This window comes from Lemur catta, chromosome 2 (genome assembly GCF_020740605.2).
Source record: "Lemur catta isolate mLemCat1 chromosome 2, mLemCat1.pri, whole genome shotgun sequence".
Taxonomy (NCBI): Eukaryota; Metazoa; Chordata; class Mammalia; order Primates; family Lemuridae; genus Lemur; species Lemur catta.
The window spans coordinates 101651831-101670013 of NC_059129.1; the positions used below are offsets into that span (position 1 = coordinate 101651831).

Consider the following 18183-nt stretch of genomic DNA (forward strand, 5'->3'; position numbering starts at 1 on the left):
TGTTTTGGCTAGGAAGACTTAAGAAACATTATTTTCATGCTGCCAATGTTACTCAATCATTCAAATTTTTCTCTCAGTGAAAATAGTTATTTCCGATTATAGAATGATTGTCTCTCCTGTTAAAATGTAGAAAAGTAGAAGGAAGAGTATAAAAATCACCTGAAATATTTTCACCCTGAGATAACATACTAACACACCTCCAACATTTTGGTAGTCATTCATAAGCATCCATATAATTTTTACTTTTATCGTGGAACCTGCTATTTTTACTAGTCACTTTCATTTGTTTTCTCTCATCCTCGTCCTTCCCTGTTTCTCCTTCTGGTCGATCCAGTTAATCAGTGTTGTTCGCACTGATGTGTTTAGCACCTTCTAGTACACACATAGGTTTTCAAAAATGGGAAATTTTATGTATGTCTCTTTCCTCATTTAACGATACACAGTAAAAACCCCTTGAGTCAACTCTTTAGATTTATTTAATTTATAATATAAATAGTTTGTCATTTGCATCAGGTATATCACTGTGTGTTTATACATATGTATGTATATATGGCCACTTGGTATAAAGGAGCATTGAGCATTGAGTGTTATTGTGACCAAAACTACATCCAGTCAAGAAACGGGCCCTCTGGGGTGCCAGTAAGTGTAGCATATGACTCCCTGCGTTCCTCTTATCTTTCGCTTTCCCCTGGATTCATCATCCTCAGGTGCAAACTGACTCACAGGGCAGATGTCCCTCTCCTCCCCCAACGTCCGTGCGCCTCTCTAGGGGGCGCTGCAGAACCTTCTCCTCACTGCCCGCAGCCACTTACACCACCTGATGACAGCGGGTTCTGTCATTGTCTCCAAAGCCTTCCTTTGAACCTGCCTAGGATCTGGCATGGGTGAGGCCTCACTCGGGTCACAGTCGGCACCCCACACCCTTGTCCAGCAGAGGAGAGTGGAGCCCATTGTCACTTCCACCTGAGAACGTGCTCCTGCCACGGTCGCTGAATGCCATTCGCATCAACCATATCACTGTGTATGTGTTTACAGATTTGGTGAGGAGGGAGACATTGTTTTAGGCTTTGTCATTTGCAGAATCTCCTGAAAGAACATTTCCTCCTATTTAATTCAAACAAAGAAAAGCTGTTTTGTATCATCTGAATGATAAAATGTAAGCAACACTGACTTCACCACAAAAGCAGATGAAAACCTCTGCTCTTGTGAATGTGTAACATTAACTGATTTATTTTTCACCAGCCAATTCATGGGCAAATTCAGCCAGACAGATCTGGCCACAAACTGAATTGTTTATTTATACCAGCTTTCAGAACCTGGTAACTCCAGCTCATGAAGCATTGTTAAAAGAAGCTTTGTTCAGTGGAAAAATAAATAATTTACTTGTGGCTGTAATAATAATAATACTAATATAGTAATGTTTGCAAGCCAGAGAGAATATGACAAGGGCGTAAAAAGATACAAGCAGACAACGCTGGATGGTGTGACTGCATCTCCTTTAAGACTCTCCACCCGAGAACCTCAGTAGCTTTAGCACACCTTCTGCGGACCTCACCTTACAGACCTTAGTGTGCTGTCGCATCTGGTGCAGTGCTAGAGTCGTTCTGTTTCCCTAAAGCAGCTCTGCCAGAGCCCATCGCAAGAGTGGAAAACATCTTCTAAAGCTGGGCTCTGAAAGTTGGGCAGGATTTGGGAAACTGGGACAAAAGGATGCTGAATACTCAAGTAGGAAATAAACAAGGTGTGTTTGGGGATGCTGACGAGGTAGGGCTGTCCAGAGCAGAGGAGTTGTGTGGTGAGCTGTGGGAGGTGAGATTCGATGGCACCGTCGTGGGGCTCGTCTTGAACACCAGGCTGTGGAGAGTGGCCTTGGCGCAACGGGGAGTGGTGGGAGGCCACTGTGTGGGGATGACGAGATGCGATCTCAGTGGCAGGAAGATGAATGTGCACAAGATATTAAACTGATAAAGACCAAAAAGCTGCAAAGTGATGGGAGGAGAATGTGTCCGTGGTACATGACAAATTGGAGGGCTAAGATTCAGAAATGGTAGCCCCGATTAAGAGGCATTTCTGTAATTAGATTTTAGACCGATTGTGATAGAGATAAAGGAATGGATGTGAAAGAAAAGCTCCTTCATAGCAAATGGACTAATGTTGCTTAGAGGAAAAAATACTACAGTGTTGAGCTTTGGAAGGTTTTCTTTGTGTTGTTTCTTACGTATATGTATGTGTATACATACACGTATGCCTATATTTATCATCCTGTGGCTGAAATCAAGAGACATTCATTTCACAAGTGTTTGTGGTGTGGCTACTGTGTGCCAGGCATGGCTGGGTGGTCGACAAGAGAGCTACTACCATTAAGCACCTGCTTTTTGGAGGCCCCTATATCCAGGTAATAGTATTTCAATGCCTTATTCTTCCACAAGACCGTGGTACTTCCACATGGCCAATGTTGCATTCAGCTCTGCATGTCAGACATGTAATCGCATTTTGAGACGGTCGAGACGCTCAGAGGAACTGAGGGGCCATCTGTGCACCAAGTCGATGTATTCATACTCCCAGTTGGGCAAAACTGGAGACATGAATTTATCTGTAAAGCCATAAGAGTGAAGCGGGTTAAACTGCATGTTCACTAAATTCCAAAATACTAGAATTTAGGGAGAGCTCCCTGAAACCTGGAAAAGGAGAAATATAGGCCAGCTAACTGGCAAGGCCTCTAAATGCCAGTAGTAAATTGCATCACCCAAGGAGGTGACACCTAGAAACAGGGATCTGTCAGTGTGGATCTAGAATGGATTATCAGAAGGTGTTAGGTTTCGTCTTTGACCTTTAAAGGCCAACAATCAGGAAGGTGTAACACCAGAGCTGAGGAAAATTCCCAGAGTCACCTCCATCAGCAAGTCTGTTTTGGTCTCCGCTGTGCCCCTTGCTGGGGAATGGAGGAGAGTCTTCTGCGTCATAATCACAAGCAAGCCCTATTCTCCCCGTGTCTCGTGTGTCCTCTGTGTCTTGAGAACATCGTGTACAAAGCTGCTTTGCTGTAATTGAGGAAAGTCTCAGTGTGCTCACATTTACAGCTAGGTAACTTATGGGTGTATAATGTAACTACTAAAACTCAGATTGACTTGAACTTGCATTCTTATTTTTTGGATTCATTTGTATTTCCAAACTTTTTTTTCTTTATAGCCTGACTCATTTGATTTGAATTCAATCCTTGGAGAAATGCATTCTTTCTCTGCTTTAGAGATACTATTTTTGTAGTTAGCACTGTTCTGCGGAGCCCCAGGCAACATGGTTTGCTCTCCCTCCCCCCCTTTCACTTCTCTGGCCTTGAACCCTGCAGGCACCTCCCCAGAGGCTCCTGCAGATCCAAATCCTTTCCCCCTCTGCGCTCAGTACCCCACCCGTGTCATGTTCTTCCTTTTTCTAAATGGAAGTCTCTCGGGAAGGTCAGTCCTTTCCTTCCCCGTCTTTGCTCCTTCCCTTTGTTTTTAGAGTTTGGGGAATACGACAGTGAATTGAACAGAGAGGTGACTGAGACAATTTGAACCTGGATGGTTCAGAAAATAAATGATATCATTAATAAAAATTAGAGATTTATACAAGGGAACTGGATTTGGTGAGAGGAGGGAAGGAAATTATGTAATTAGCTTTAATATAAAACTTTAAGGTGCCAACAGAATAGCCAAGTGGACCTGTCAAGTAGGCAAATGGAGTATGAGCCAAGGCTGAGAAGGAAAAGCAAGGCCACAAACACAGATTTAGGATTGTCTATGTGAAAGTGATAGTTGAAGTCACGAAAGACAAAGACATGACCCAAGGAGAGACTACAGAAAGCATAGAGGGTGCTGAGGACAGATTCTGTAAAATGGCTTCATCTGTGCAGTGGGAAGAGAAAAGGAAGTGACCAGAAAATTAAGGACAATGTATGGGAGTAGAAATTTTCCAAGCAAGGATGGGTCAGCCTTGGCAAATGCTGCAGAGAGCAGACAGGGGAAGAGGAATGCAGCCACTTGGTAAGGAGCAGTGTGAGTAGGCAGGTGGGGTGGGGTCATGTTGCAAGGGATCCATCTCCTAGCACGCTCTCTTGCTGTCTTCAAAACTTACCTGATTTCCTTTTTAAATTATTTATTTACCTATTTATGTTTTGGTTATGGAATTACATGACTTCTTTATCTCTATATTTTTAAATTAAAAGATATTTTGATATAGTTGGTTTCTTTTTTAATTTGAAAGCCCTAGAGTGAGCTCCCCACTTTGGCTTATCTGGGTCCACTACGGTGTTCAGCATTCATCCTTCAGAACCTTGATGGGCCACTGGGCTCTGTACCCCTGTGTTGGGGCGGGGCTCAGTGCTGCCGCGTGGACCAGTGCAAAGTGCACTGCTCTGGAGTCCACGGCCGGAGCTGGCCGCCCACTCACCTCTGAGCCTCATTTTCCTCATCTCTAACGGGCTCAATGCGCCTGCCTTAAAGGGCAATTGGGGAAATGACATAAGATGATCTAGTACAGCACCTAGAACAGGGCATGGCGTGGAGTAGGCACTCACCAGAAATTTGTTAAGTAAAATAAGATCAAAATTACCAAAGCCTGAAGCTTCAAAAAGCAATTACTTCTGATGAGAGAAAATTTTAATCTCAAGAAATTAAGATGACAGAGTTCAAGATGGATTTCAAATCTCTGATCTTTTTTTTTGTTTGTTTTTCTGGCTTTGACAAGCCACATGCAGAGGAGTGCTGAAGGAAACTAAAACTGGAAGGCATGTTAGTTACATCACCGACATGGGGACATACTGGACCCCAAGCTCTCAGAGCTGGTTACTCTCTGCTTCAGGATTTGGGGGATTTAAGAGAGGTCCTCAGCTGAAGTCTGGGGATTCAATTAAACAGTGATTTAAGTTATATTAGTAATTAAGGGTTATACCAAAGTGGTTGGGGGCTTTTCAGTCTTGCTTTAGTTATATTCACTAGCTTTTATATGTAGAGATTAATACATTTGTATTTAGGTGTTTAGAAAATTCCATTATTAAGAGTATGCATTCGTAAGCTGGAAATTATGTTAATTCTCTTTCTGTTGCTTAACCCTGTGTGTTGGAAGCCTACCTCTTCAGACCATGGAGTCAGAACCAAGGTGGCAGCAGCCACCCAATGGATTATTGGAGGAAATAAACTGCGTACCTATAAAATGGGAGCAAATATTCCCGTAATTATATTTCTTAAATTCATACAGATAATTTTATTGGAGACTTGATAATTAAACAAAAAACACTTTAAAGCATTTCTTTTGAAGGGTTTGCTTTAATAGGAAGCAGCAGATGAGGTTATTTCTTATTGTTTTAGTTAAGGTATTATTTACAGTGTAATGCTCAGATCTAATGTGTTTGATGAGTTTGACAAAAGTATGAAGCCATGTAGCCCACACCCTTATCAAGATACAGAAGATTTCTGTCACCTCAGAAATGTGTTCCCACCTCTTCTCATTGATTGGCGCCCTCCAAACCCCCAGAGGGAACCATTTTTCTGGTCTCTTTCACCATAGATAAGCTCTGCCTGTTCTAAAACTTCATGTAAATGGAAAATACAGAGTGTACTTTTTTGTGTCTGGTACTTTTTTAAACTTTTATTTTGAGCTAAGTATAAATTCACAAGATGTTGCAAAAATAGTACAGAGAGGCCCTGTGTACCCAGCACCCAGCTTCTCCCAGTGGGGACGTCTTACATCACCGTTGCACATCATCAAACTGGGAATTGATAGGGACACAATGCAGTTACCTAGAGTACTACACCTGGCTTGTTTTCCTTAGCATATTGTTTTTGGAATTAGATAAAACTTTTTTAGGAGTTACAGTCTTTGATATTGATTACTAGGCTTGCTAATTTTTTAATGATCTATTTGTTAGTGGGAAGAGGACAGCTATTTTCTACTTATGACGTTTCCTTCCTGTAAAAGAATAGCCAGTACGGCGGGTCCGAGCGCAGTGGTGTTTACAACTAATTGATCACAACCAGTGACAGATTCCTTTGTTCCATCACTTGACTAGCCTTTTTCAAAAAAAAAAAAAAAAAATCCTGTAGTATAACTCACCAGTCACCCAACTGGCATGGGAGAGTAGGCATTCAGGACCCTGACTCTTTCTGTTCCCTTCTCTTCCCTTTCTTGGGAAGGAGCTGCCTAAAGGCAACTCATATTCTTCTCTGATTCTCCAGGATAGCAGATCTGAAGACTCGGGGAGACTCAGAGACCCTAAACACATAATGCCTTAGGTTTGGGAATTAGAAATAAGAGACTAAGGAAGATGGGGTTGGGGGATGGTTATCACCATGGTTGCAGGACATAGCTCATAGCAGAGGCAGGCATGCTTTCTTTTTTTTTTTTTTTTTAAATATATATATATATTTTATTTCATAATATTATGGGGGTACAAATGTTGTGGTTACATATATTGCCTTTGCACTGCCCAAGTCAGAGCTACAAGCGTGCCCATCCCCCAGACAGTGCAGCATGCCTTCTAATCCTGAACCCTCCAGTTAGATTTACCTGTCCAGTCACAGGCCACTCTGTCCCTGGAGGAGCAGAGGAGAACACCCTGTGTTCTGATGGAAGCTCACTTTCAAAGAGGAAGGGAAGAGAGGGACCAAGTAGGGGTTGGGCTGGGCTGTGAATGCCTGGTTTCTATCTCCAGCTCACCAATCAGGAGGTGGGGGTGGGGGTTGCCAGGGGTATTAAGCTAATGGGTGTCTCCTCAGCAGCAAGGAAGAGGCGAGTGGTAATAAGTACCCACGCCTGCCTACCGTTTCTGAGGAGAGCCATTTGCCTTCAGTTAGTGTGCTGTCTGCTCAGCCTCATCTCCTCACTGTGGATGTATTTGTTGTGACAGTGAAGAAATGTCACTCGCTTTAACGTGCAGTTGTGAAAGCTAGGGTCATTGCTTCGAAGTTAAGTTCTTAATGCGTTATCTTTTTCAGACTCCTTTTCTTGTTTTGCTGCATAGTCATTATATAGTCTATACGACATTCGAAATTTCTCCCATATTGATACGTATGATAGTCACAACTAGAAGAATCAGCTAGCTGCTCATTTTACCAAGGCAACTGACATAGAGGCAGCATATGGAGAAACAATAATAAACACAGGCAAATATTAAATAGTCTCAAAGTAGGACATTGGAGATTTGAGGAGGACAGACCCATTTCCTGCTGAAGTAGGCCACCCATGGTAGGAATGTGCCAAACGGGCCTCTGTGCACAGGCACCAAGTGTTACTGAGGTCTATGAATTAATATTACTTCCAGATGCATATATCCTAATAAACTCCAATAAAATGTTTAGAAATTTTTGGTATCAGTGGTTTCATGTATTAATGTACAGTGGCATCTTGTCATTGGTTTCTTTTGTCTCAGAACTGTACTAATCATATATGAGACAATATGAAACTTCTTGGGTTACCACATATGCTCTGGTTTTGGCATATATGTGGTCTCAATTGGGCACAAATCCAAAAAAATGAATGTGCTTTTATTAATAGACGGAGATGGTTTAGCTGAGGTTGGAAAATGGTGGCTTTGGTCTTAAATCATTTGACACTATTTGCGGTCTCTGGCGGCTGTATTTATTCTTTCACATCATCAGCGGGAAGTAAACCATTTTGCAGTTGGCAGTTAAGTTGCGATAAAGCTCAGGGGATTTGGGTTATGGCTATCCCAGATTATTGAGAAATGCTTTTAGAGACAAATGCCAAATAGAGTGGGGGAGGCAACATAGAAGGAGTCAGAGGCCCAGGACACCAGCCTACCTGGAAGCTGGTAGACTTTCTGAGTTTTGGTTTCCTCTTCTGAAAAGTGGGGCACAGAATACCTTTTCTATTTGCCTTATGGGGTTGTTTTAGGGAGCAAATGAGGTACAGCTCACGAGATAGCTTTATAACCTATAAAGTAGCCAGCTGCTCAGATCTTTTGCATAAGAGCATTTGATGTATAAAAGTAAATAAAACTGAATCTTGACACTGGATTTGGTTGAGGAAGCATGGTACTACTTCTAAACTCTTAGTGGTACAGTGTTCAATTGCATTATGTTCCAAAGGTTTCTTTGAAAGCTGGTTTTTTGAAATTGGGAAACTGTTTCTCAAAGAACGATGTTGTGATTGATGGTGAAGTTCTTGGGCTAGCCAAAAAGCCAGTTTAACTGCTGATGCACCTAACTGGGAGTTCTGTGGTGGGCTGTGAGTCACAAGCCCCTCTGATCTGGGGCAGCTCTGATGGCTGGTTGCCTTCGAGGGCAGAAGCTGGTGAGTCCCCTGGGGACTGAGCACTCTGAGGGAGGAAGAGTGCAAAGGGAAGAGCCAGAGTCGTCCACTCTGGAAATGAGCAGTGTATGGAGGCTCAGGTCAACCAAGCAGCCCTCCCCACCTTGTGCCCCTGCTCTGCAGAAGAGAATGCTGGGAAGGGGGCCACAGCTGCTGGGCCTGTGTCGTGTCCTCAAGTCCAGTGATCTAAGGCATGAGGGCCCTATATTTTAAGACAAAGATTTCTTGTGTTTGCTAAGGTTTTAAAATTAATAGTTGAAAGCACAATTTGAAATTGATAACTAAGAACCCATAGTCAACTTGTAAAAATAGAGGCTAAATCTTTTGAGTTCTGATTTTACTGTATTAAAATGCTGTTTGTGCATTTATAAATTATCTAATCTCTTCTTAATATATTTTTACCTTTAAAATGGGTCTCCCAATGTTGATTGCACAATGAGAACTTTAAGGCCCAACTAATGCAACAGGAGACAGGCAGCTTTGCCAAACTCACCAGGCGTTTTACCTGATTTGGGGTAGTACCTGTTAAGATCAAAGAGTTTGGGAAAGAGAGAGGAAACTGCCTCAGAAAAGTGAGCACCAGAAAGAAAGTGCTAGAGTTGAGCTCAGTCATTTTTCAGCAGCAGATTAGTAACCAGAATCACAATGGAATGTTTCTTCCTGATATTTACCAAAAATTTAGGTTCCCTTTTGTCTCAGACATTATCTAACCACTGTTAATAAGCAAGGACACTTAAATGTTTAATAATCCTCTTTGAGGATTATTAATTCCATTTTCTTCTCTTTTTTCTTCTTCCCACTGGCTGCCTTCTGACTCAGTATATCTGACCCACAGGGTTGCAAATTAGGAGATGAGAAAAATAAGAATTAAAACTCATGTTTTTCGATTTGCCATTTTTTGGTGAAAGGGCATTTAAGATGTTAGGACTTGCTCTAGTAAGTACTTTAACAGCTAAACAAGAATCTATGCGTTTATTTAACCTATATGTATTTTTTTTTTTTTTTTTTTTGAGACAGAGTCTCACTTTGTTGCCCGGGCTAGAGTGAGTGCCATGGCGTCAGCCTAGCTCACAGCAACCTCAAACTCCTGGGCTTAAGCGATCCTCCTGCCTCAGCCTCCCCAGTAGCTGGGACTACAGGCATGCGCCACCATGCCGGCTAATTTTTTTTTCTATATATATTTTTAGTTGTCCAGATAATTTTTATTTCTATTTTTAGTAGAGACGGGGTCTCGCTCAGGCTGGTCTCGAACTCCTGACCTCGAGCGATCCACCGCGCCCGGCCTATGTTTTTTAATAATAATGGATTTGAGGTGGTTTAAAAAACTGTATACAGTAAAAAAGAAAAATAGGTCCCCAGGTAAAGTTAGAAATAATATAAATTAGAACAGAAAGTTAAGAAAGAAATGGATACATTTCTCCAGGCATGAAGCTTGGACTTTGGTGACTTCCTGCTTTGGGGTCAGGCCCAGGGGTGGGAAAGAAAGACCGCCGCAGAGCCAGGACTCATTAATGATCTCCGCAGATTTATCTCTGTGCAGCTAAGAGTTCGTATGTGATTTTTAATTTTCACTTATATACAATGAATTCAAAAATCAGAGCAAAGTTCAGAGTTGAGTGTGCTGGCTTGGAACTAGCCTTCACTGTGACCACATTATTTAGCTGGCCTTTTCTCCCACCCATCTTTTTCCATTTTTCCCAGAAAAGGCCCCTGGTCTCAGCACTGAGTGCCGCACGCCAACCCCCGGTGAGGCTGGTGGTAGACTCTCAGAATGCGGCCGTGGGAGCTGCGTCTGCCTGGGGACGGCCTCCTGGGCCTTCTCCCTCCGGGCTCTAAGCCCTGGCTCCCCAGGCTCCCACTAAACCTCTGCACTTTCTGGGCAGAGGCTTCTGAAAGGAAAAAACAGCCTTTTTCTGTCTCCCCTGTCCCTTCTTTCTTTCATCCCCCTCCTCATTCCTGTCCCCTTTCCCCTTCTCATTCACCCAGCCAGCCAGCCAGCAATCGAACATTCAAGATCCTCTTATGAGCACGATTGTTGTTCTCCGAGTAGAAAGAGGAGTAAGAAATGGTCTGTTCTCTAGAGGCGCTCACCATGGGAGAGAAAGAAGGTGCGTGAGACAAGCGGGGACGATTCCGCTGTACGGGCAGGAGCAGGAAAGTTTGTTAACGTGGATGAGGCAGTGATTGAGGAGCCTCTGGAAAGCTTCCTGGAGGAGAAGGGAGCCGGAGCTCGGTCCCCCAAAACGAGCAGCAGACGGCCAGTGGGAGAGGGGTGGGGGAGTGGGGTCAGGGAGGGCACTCTGGATGGAGAAAGTGGCGTGTCCAAAGGCGTGGGGGCAGGAAGGGAGGGTGCTGGGTGTTGCAGAGTCTGCAAGATGGCTGGGGAGGGGTGGGGGGGAGGAGGAGGAGAGGTTGGGGGAGGGGAGGGAGAGAAGAAAGATGAGCTCAGAGGGATGGGCTGCACTTCAGAGGGTGAACAGCATGTCGGCCATGGGTGCTGCCCGCTGGGTCTGGAAGTTGGAGGAAGCCTTTGAACAGGGAAGGCTGGGTTGGAGACGCCCCCTCTGGCAGCAGCGGGCGGCTGTGGGGAGGTGGGCTGGCCGGGCAGAGACTGCGGAAGGAGCCCGGTCAGGGTCTGTAGAGTGTGGGTGAGAGATGGCGAGGGCTTCAGCTTCTCTCCCTGCTGATGGAGGGAAGAGGTGGAACAGGTGACCAGTCAGCTGGGGAAGGGGTCGGGGGTGGGAAGGAGCCGCTGTGGTGGTTGAGGTAGAATAAGCAATGAATATACAGGGAGCCAGTCCCCTTCTAGAAAGTCTAGTTTTCTTCCATCCATTATTTTTAATTCCTCTGCTTCTTTCAAATCATCCTAACATCTCTTGGCTGTCTGATTAACCCATGGTTCTCTGATATCCTATCCTTTTGTTTACACCAAGTCTTTCCTTTGCAGATATTCTTCCATTCATTCCACCAACAAATGCTCATGGAGGGCCCACTGTGTGCCAGGCCGTGGACTTGGAGCTGGGGGCACAATGGTGAAAAGACAAATGAGGTTTATGCCCTCACTGAAGCTTCTAGGGGAGTAGAAAGATGGTAAAACATATTAGGTAGCCTGACATTAAGTAGGATTTGTGGGGGGTATATGGTATGAGACGGAGTTTGAGGGGTTGGTAAAAACCATATCTGTGGGGCCATGTAGACCATGGTCAGGGAACTGTATGTTATCTTGGGAGCTATGAGAGAAAGCCAGGAGGGCTTAGGGTGACCGGAAGCAGCAAGGCAGGATTCTGGGGTGTCTGTGAGGTTTGGGGCTTGAGCAGCTAGGTTGATGGTGGTGTCATCTATTAAGGTGTTACCATGGATTTTTCTAGTGTGTGGTATATATTTCATACATGTTATTTCTAGCAGCACAACTGACAAATTTGGAAATATTTAAAATATCTTACTCAACTGTGTGTTCCCCACAGAATGTGATATGTGCAGTAAATTGATGGAGATTTCAATCAAATGACATGTCACATATAATTGTGTGCTTCCGGCCGGGCGCAGGGGCTCACACCTGTAATCCTAGCACTCTGGGAGGCTGAGGTAGGAAGATTGCTTGAGCCCATGAGTTTGAGGTTGCTGTGAGCTATGATGTCATCAGTGTATTCTAACCCTGGGCAATTAGAGTGAGACTCTGTCTCAAGGGAAAAAAACAAAACAAAACAAAACAAACAACCTGGAACAGTCTTAACTTTTTAAAATGAGATAAGAATAAGGGTTGAGAGGGAGAAAAAATTGAGGTTGAGACAGGAAACAAGCTCTTAAGGAAACTATGGTCCCTTTTGCTGACAACGTCCCTTCCAGAGATTAGATGTGGGGAGGAAGAAGGTGACTATGAATTGGGTGCCCAATTTTTCAAGCCTTGAGAACCTGGGAAAAGGAACTGTTTGTGCGCACAGAGATTGGAATGGGTGTTCTGTGGTTTCCCATGGTTTCCATCTGCCTAGGATTCAAACGGACATCTGTGCTCTTTGGTCTCCATGGAGGAAAGTTTGTGAGTCATCCTTTGGATTGACATAAACCAGTAGTGCTCCAGTGCCTGGGCTGTCTCAGAAGAAAGAGAACAGGTAGAGCCAGGGTCAGATGATGAGAATTTTCCATTTTATGGCAGCAATGGCCTGGAATTCCTAGAATGGTTCGTTAGTCTTCACAAAAAACCATTCCTTTGCTTAGATCACATTGTAGATCATGGTTAAGTGGAATGCTTGAATAGTTTGTTTCCCCTCCAGTGTTTGGGATACTGAAACTTTCAGGGAAGAATTCATTCAACTGTTATATAATTGAATTGACTCCAAAAGACGTGAAGTGTTTTTAAATTTTCTGTTTTCAAGGTAGTCAGTTATATTTTAACTCACAAAATCTTTTTGTTGCTGTAGTTACAAGAGAAAACCAGAGATACACGTCATCTTAATAATTGTTTTTAAAAGGTTATTACCTATGGCTATAATGCTGCTTTATATTTACATAATGCTTTACAATGTACAAAACTATTACTACGTGTTTTCCATTTGATACACACAGCCCCCTGGAGAGGTGAGTAGTGACTGTAGGTCCCTTTTCACAGATGTGGAAATGGGGAAGTAGAGGGACAAGGGACTGCCCTCAGTCACATAACTAGGAAGGGACTTGGGACTTGAATCCTTGTCATTTGGCTTGAAGGTGAGGGGCCCATGATTTTCAAGCACCCTTAGGAAACAGGCACCAGCAATGCCATTCACACCTCATCTCACTGGATCATCACAACCACTGAGTAGCCATTACCACCTCCACTTTTCCGATGAGAAGCTGTGCTGTGGGAGGTTATATAGCTGGCCCAGGCTGGTGAGTGGGGGGCTGCGCCGACCCTTAATCAGTAGCCTGCCTGCACCATCTCACAGGGAAAGACCACACTGCACATTAAAATTATTAGATGCCAGCAACATTAGTTTTATGGATTTACTAAATTGTTCTCTTCTTGACTCTAAGACTAAGGCTAAAGTGGATAGCTTTACTGAATTTATTTATTTATTTACAAAATAAGACAAATTTGGAGGATCTCAATATTTGCCTCTTGGAAGAGAGAATAAGACTAAAGATGTTAAATATTCCTTAGCCACATCATCATTTGATGCTACTTATAAAAATATAGGACAAGAATTTTCAGGCTGGGTGCAGTAGCTCATGCCTATGATCCCAGCACTTTGGGAGGCTGAGGCAGGTGGATTGCTTGAGCCAGGAGTTCAAGACCAGCCTGAGCAAGAGTGAGACCCCCCCATCTCTACAAACAATAGAAAAACTAGCTGGGTGTGGTGGCTCACGCTTGTAGTCCCAGCTACTCGGGGAGGCTGAGGCAGGAAGATCACTTCAGCCCAGGAGTTGGAGATTGCAGTGAGCTACGACGATGCCACTGCACTCTACCCGGAGCAACAGAGTGAGACTCTGTCTCAAAAATGAACAAACACAAAAACAAAAGGGAAAAAAAGGAATTTTCTAATCTGTGGAACAGATATGGCTTATTGCAGGGTCAACTGAACATTTTATGACTGTTATTATAACAAACTCAGATGATGATCTGTTTAACCCTGGGCTTGGGGTATACTAATTGCTTATTAACATTCCATTCTTTACCTTTTTGAGTTTTCTTTGTTTTCATTTCTTGCTGCTTGTGCCTAGGCCCACATTCTCTGGTGGGAGATGTATAGTGGGGCTTGGTTTGGTTGCTGCTGTAAGGATATTTATGGGATGAATTATGCTGTGCTGTTTAGTGTGGCCATATTTTTTCAGTTTTAAAAAATGTCACAAGCATGCTTTTATCCTAGGTGACTGCTACATTGAGAAACTTGGTTGATTCACCATTGGCAAGAAGTAAGCTGCTGAGTGTCAGTGCCATTCCCCAGCTCTGCACGGTGATGGAACAATACATGGGTGACAAGGACGTCTGTACCAATATTGTCAGAATATTCAGGTGGGCAGACTAAGAAGTTGAAGTAGCCTTACAAAAAGGCTGATGCTTAGATTTTGGGTTATCTTTAATATTTGCCTGTGTGATTGGCAAAGAACCTTTTTTTTGCTTTTTACTTCACCTTGCAGAAAAGGTAAATCTAGTGGCCCAAGTTTAGAATGAATGATTTAAACTAACGACTCCATTTTCTGTGTGAGTCTAAATTCATTGATTGTAAGTAGCTTTAGTTCTTTGGTGAGTTGTGACTATCCTAGTGTGTATGGTTGTTTGTTTTAATCTTCCTCTCAGCTTATTGGAGATAAAGAACTCTATCACAAAACATGGCAAACTTTCTGCTATAGTTGGAAACAATACTTAAGAGTTTTAACTCAAAAAGAAGATCAATGCTTAGAAAGTCTGATCTGACTTGGTTTGTAATAGAAGGTTATTTTATTTCAGTTCTTTGAACTTTGGGTCACGAATTCACTAGTCATGCTTACACTTACTTTATTTACTCCAGAAATGATGATCATTTGAACCCAGGTTGCCTCAAAACAAGATGCTGTTAAATTTCAGAACTGTCTTTAAATTACGCATTTATATTTCCTCCCTCACTGCTCTTTGCCAATGTTTTTACGTAATGATACTTCTCAGGAGACCTGGGCCTTTCTTGAACCATGATACTGTAGTTGTTTAAAGAAATACAGAATTTCTGGAAGAATGAATTGGTAATTGATCCCAGTATGAGGATGTGAGTCTATTTGATCTTTTTACACTGCGCTGTCCTGAGCTTTGTTCTGGATATTCAGTGACTACTACCATTTTGAAGAATTGTAAAATCACAAAGAATTTGTTTTTGTTTATGGTGGCATGTCGGTGTCCAATTTAATTTTTTTTTCCATGTGGATAGTCAATTGTTCCAGCACCTTTTATTGAATATTCTATCCTTTTCCCACTGATTTTGTCAGCCATGCGTAAGTCTCCATATACTTGCAGACCTGTTTCTGGGCATTCTGTTCAGGCCATCCTCAAACCAATATCACACCGTGTTTACTATTGCAAATTTAAGTCCTGCTGTAAGATTAGATGAATCTCTCACGTTTTTCTCCTTTAAGGTCCAGACTCTTTTTGTTCTTTTCTTTTCTTTTTGAATTGGGGAATCAGCTAAGATCCACGATTGGAACTTTGGGATTTTTAATGGAACGATATTGAGTATGTAGGATAATGGGATAGGGATGGGGAGAATTAACATCTTTATGATATTGAGACTTTCATCCATAAACATTTATAACATCTTCCTTTATGTCCTGCAATAAAATCGCACCATTTTATCCATGAGGATTTGCACATCTTTTGCAAGATCTGTCACTAAGTCCCTCATGGTTTTTGCTGCAATTACGAATACAATCTTAAAAAAACTTATTTTCTCATAGGTTGCTGTTGACGTGTATGAATAGTATCTATGTTTGCTTATTAATCTTGTATTCAGGAATCTCGATGAACATAAGGACTAAGCGTTTGTCTATAGATTCTCTTGGATTTTCTATGCAAATTATCTGCAAATAAGAATAACTTTTTTGTTGTTTTCCAATTATTGTGACTCTTTCTCTTTGTCTCCACCTCTTTTATCGCATTGCTGAGGTATCCAGTACAAAATTGGGAGTGTTGGGCCTGTTGTCTTTCTTTTGACTTTAAAGGAAATATTTTTGTTGTTTCACCAGTTGAAAATAATATTTGTTGTAGGTTTTTGTAGATACCCTTTAGAAGGTTAAGGAAGGACTTTTTTTTCTCATTAATGGATGTTAAGTTTCATCAAATTCCCTGAATCTCTTTTGATTATATGGATTTTCTTTTTTTAAACTCGTGAATGTAGTAAATTACATTAATAGATTTTCTCATGTTAAGCCATTTACATATTGTTGGGTTTGGTTAACTAATATTTTGTTTAAGATTTTTCATCTGTGGTCATGAGTTAGATTGACTTGTACTTTCCTTTCTTATGGTGTCCTTGTCTGGGTTTAGTGTTAAGTTTATACCAGCCTTATAAAATGAGTTGGGAAGTATTCCAACATTTTCTCTTTCTTAGAAGAATTTGTGAAAATAAAACTTACCTGTTTCTTGAAATGTAGAACTTGCTCAAAAAGTTATTTTTATCCTGGGTGTGTGTGTGTGTGTGTGTATGTGTGTGAATATTATTGACTACTGATTCAAATTCTTTATATATGGTTGTATATCTAGTCATATTTCTTATTTGTACTTGGTTCAGTTTCAAAACATTATGTTTTTATAGGAATTTGTCCATTTTATCTAAGTTTTCAAACAATATAAGTTCCAACTCTTCTCTTATTATCATCTTAATCTCTGTTGGATCTCTCAAACTCCTGGCCTCAAGCAATCCTCTCGCCTCAGGGCTCCCAAAGTGCTGGGATTACAGGTGTGAGCCACGAAGCCCAGCCTCTGTTGCATCTCTAATTATGTCCTCTTTTACTTATTTTACTTATTCAACAACTACTTGTATGGCACTTACTACATGCCAGGCAATATTCTAAGGACTTTCCAAATACTAATTCATTTAATCCTTATAATAACTTTTTAATATAGGTACTATTATTGTCATTGTCATTTTACATTTGAGGAAACTGTAGCATATAGAAATTCAGTAGTTTTCTGAAGATCATACAGTTAGTAAGTTGTAGAGCTACAATTCACATCCAGTAGTCTGGCTCTAGAATTCATACTTTTAACCCCTATGTTACACTGCCTCTTCATTGTTAATATTGATTTTCTTTTGATTATTTATGATGTTTCTCTTTCTTGATCAACCTTGCCAAATTTTGCCAATTTTATTAGTTTTTTCAAAGAATCAATAGATTCATTTATCCATTTTATTATATGTTTCCTATCTTATTCCTTCTGCCGTTATCCTTACTAATCTCTTCTACTCTCTGTGGATATATTTTTCTTCTATTTTAGTTAGAAACTCAACTCTTTTCAGCCTCCTTAAGACTATAAATTTTCCTCTAAATACTACTTTACCTGCATACTTCAAATTTTGATTTGTAGTGTTTTCTATTATTCATATCTAAGTATTTTTTTATTTTTATGTTTCTTTGACCCATAAGTTATATGTTCTTAAATTTCCAAAAACATAGTTTTTTAAAAAAATGTAGTTTTGAAATTGATTTCTAATTTAATTGCACTTTGACCAGAGAATGTGGTCAATGAGACACTAGTTCTATGAAAATTTACTGAGCTTTGTTTATAGCCTGGTACATGGTCAAGTTTTAAAATTATTAATGATATTTTACCTATTGACTCATCAATTTATAACATCTCCCAAATTTGATGTGGGTGCATCAATATTGCCTTGTGGATTTTGTTTGTTTGCTTGCTTGCTTTAGAAATTTTGAAGCTATTTTTAAGGCTTTTTTCCTTAATATCTGTTTTGCCTGATATTAATGTAGCACTCTAGCCTAGAATATTAGAGCAGTTCTACATTTGCTTCTGATGAGATCCCAGGGGATTCACTGATATCCAACAAGATTTCATGCAAATTACTTAGTTTGTGTTTTCTGAACCATGTGTTAGATGAATTCACACCACTCACATGTATTACAGGTTTCTATTTTTCAAAGGACCTTTTTTAGCTTCACTGCTCCATCTTTCCAGAGTCTAGAGCAAATAGCAAGCCTCCTGACAGCTTCTCTGAACTGGTCTGGAGAGTATTTTTAGATTGCTTTGAAGGTCTGCATTTAAATTGATATTAATACTATTTGTGGCCGTTTGCAGTGGCTCACGCCTGTAATCCTCGCACTCTGGGAGGCTGAGGCGGGAGGATCGCTCGAGGTCAGGGGTTCGAGACCAGCCTGAGCAAGAGCGAAACCCCGTCTCTACTAAAAATAGAAAGAAATGATTTG

General features: G+C 41.5%; 1 protein-coding gene across 1 annotated transcript in view; it reads left to right on the top strand.

Annotated features, from left to right (window-relative positions):
* The window catches only part of ARMC2 (armadillo repeat containing 2), a 106536-nt gene that overhangs the window by 55573 nt on the left and 32780 nt on the right, over positions 1-18183 (top strand). The window contains exon 11 of the mRNA XM_045544135.1: positions 14145-14290. Within this exon, the coding sequence (XP_045400091.1) occupies positions 14145-14290 (146 nt within the window). The remainder of the gene's footprint in view (positions 1-14144; positions 14291-18183) is intronic.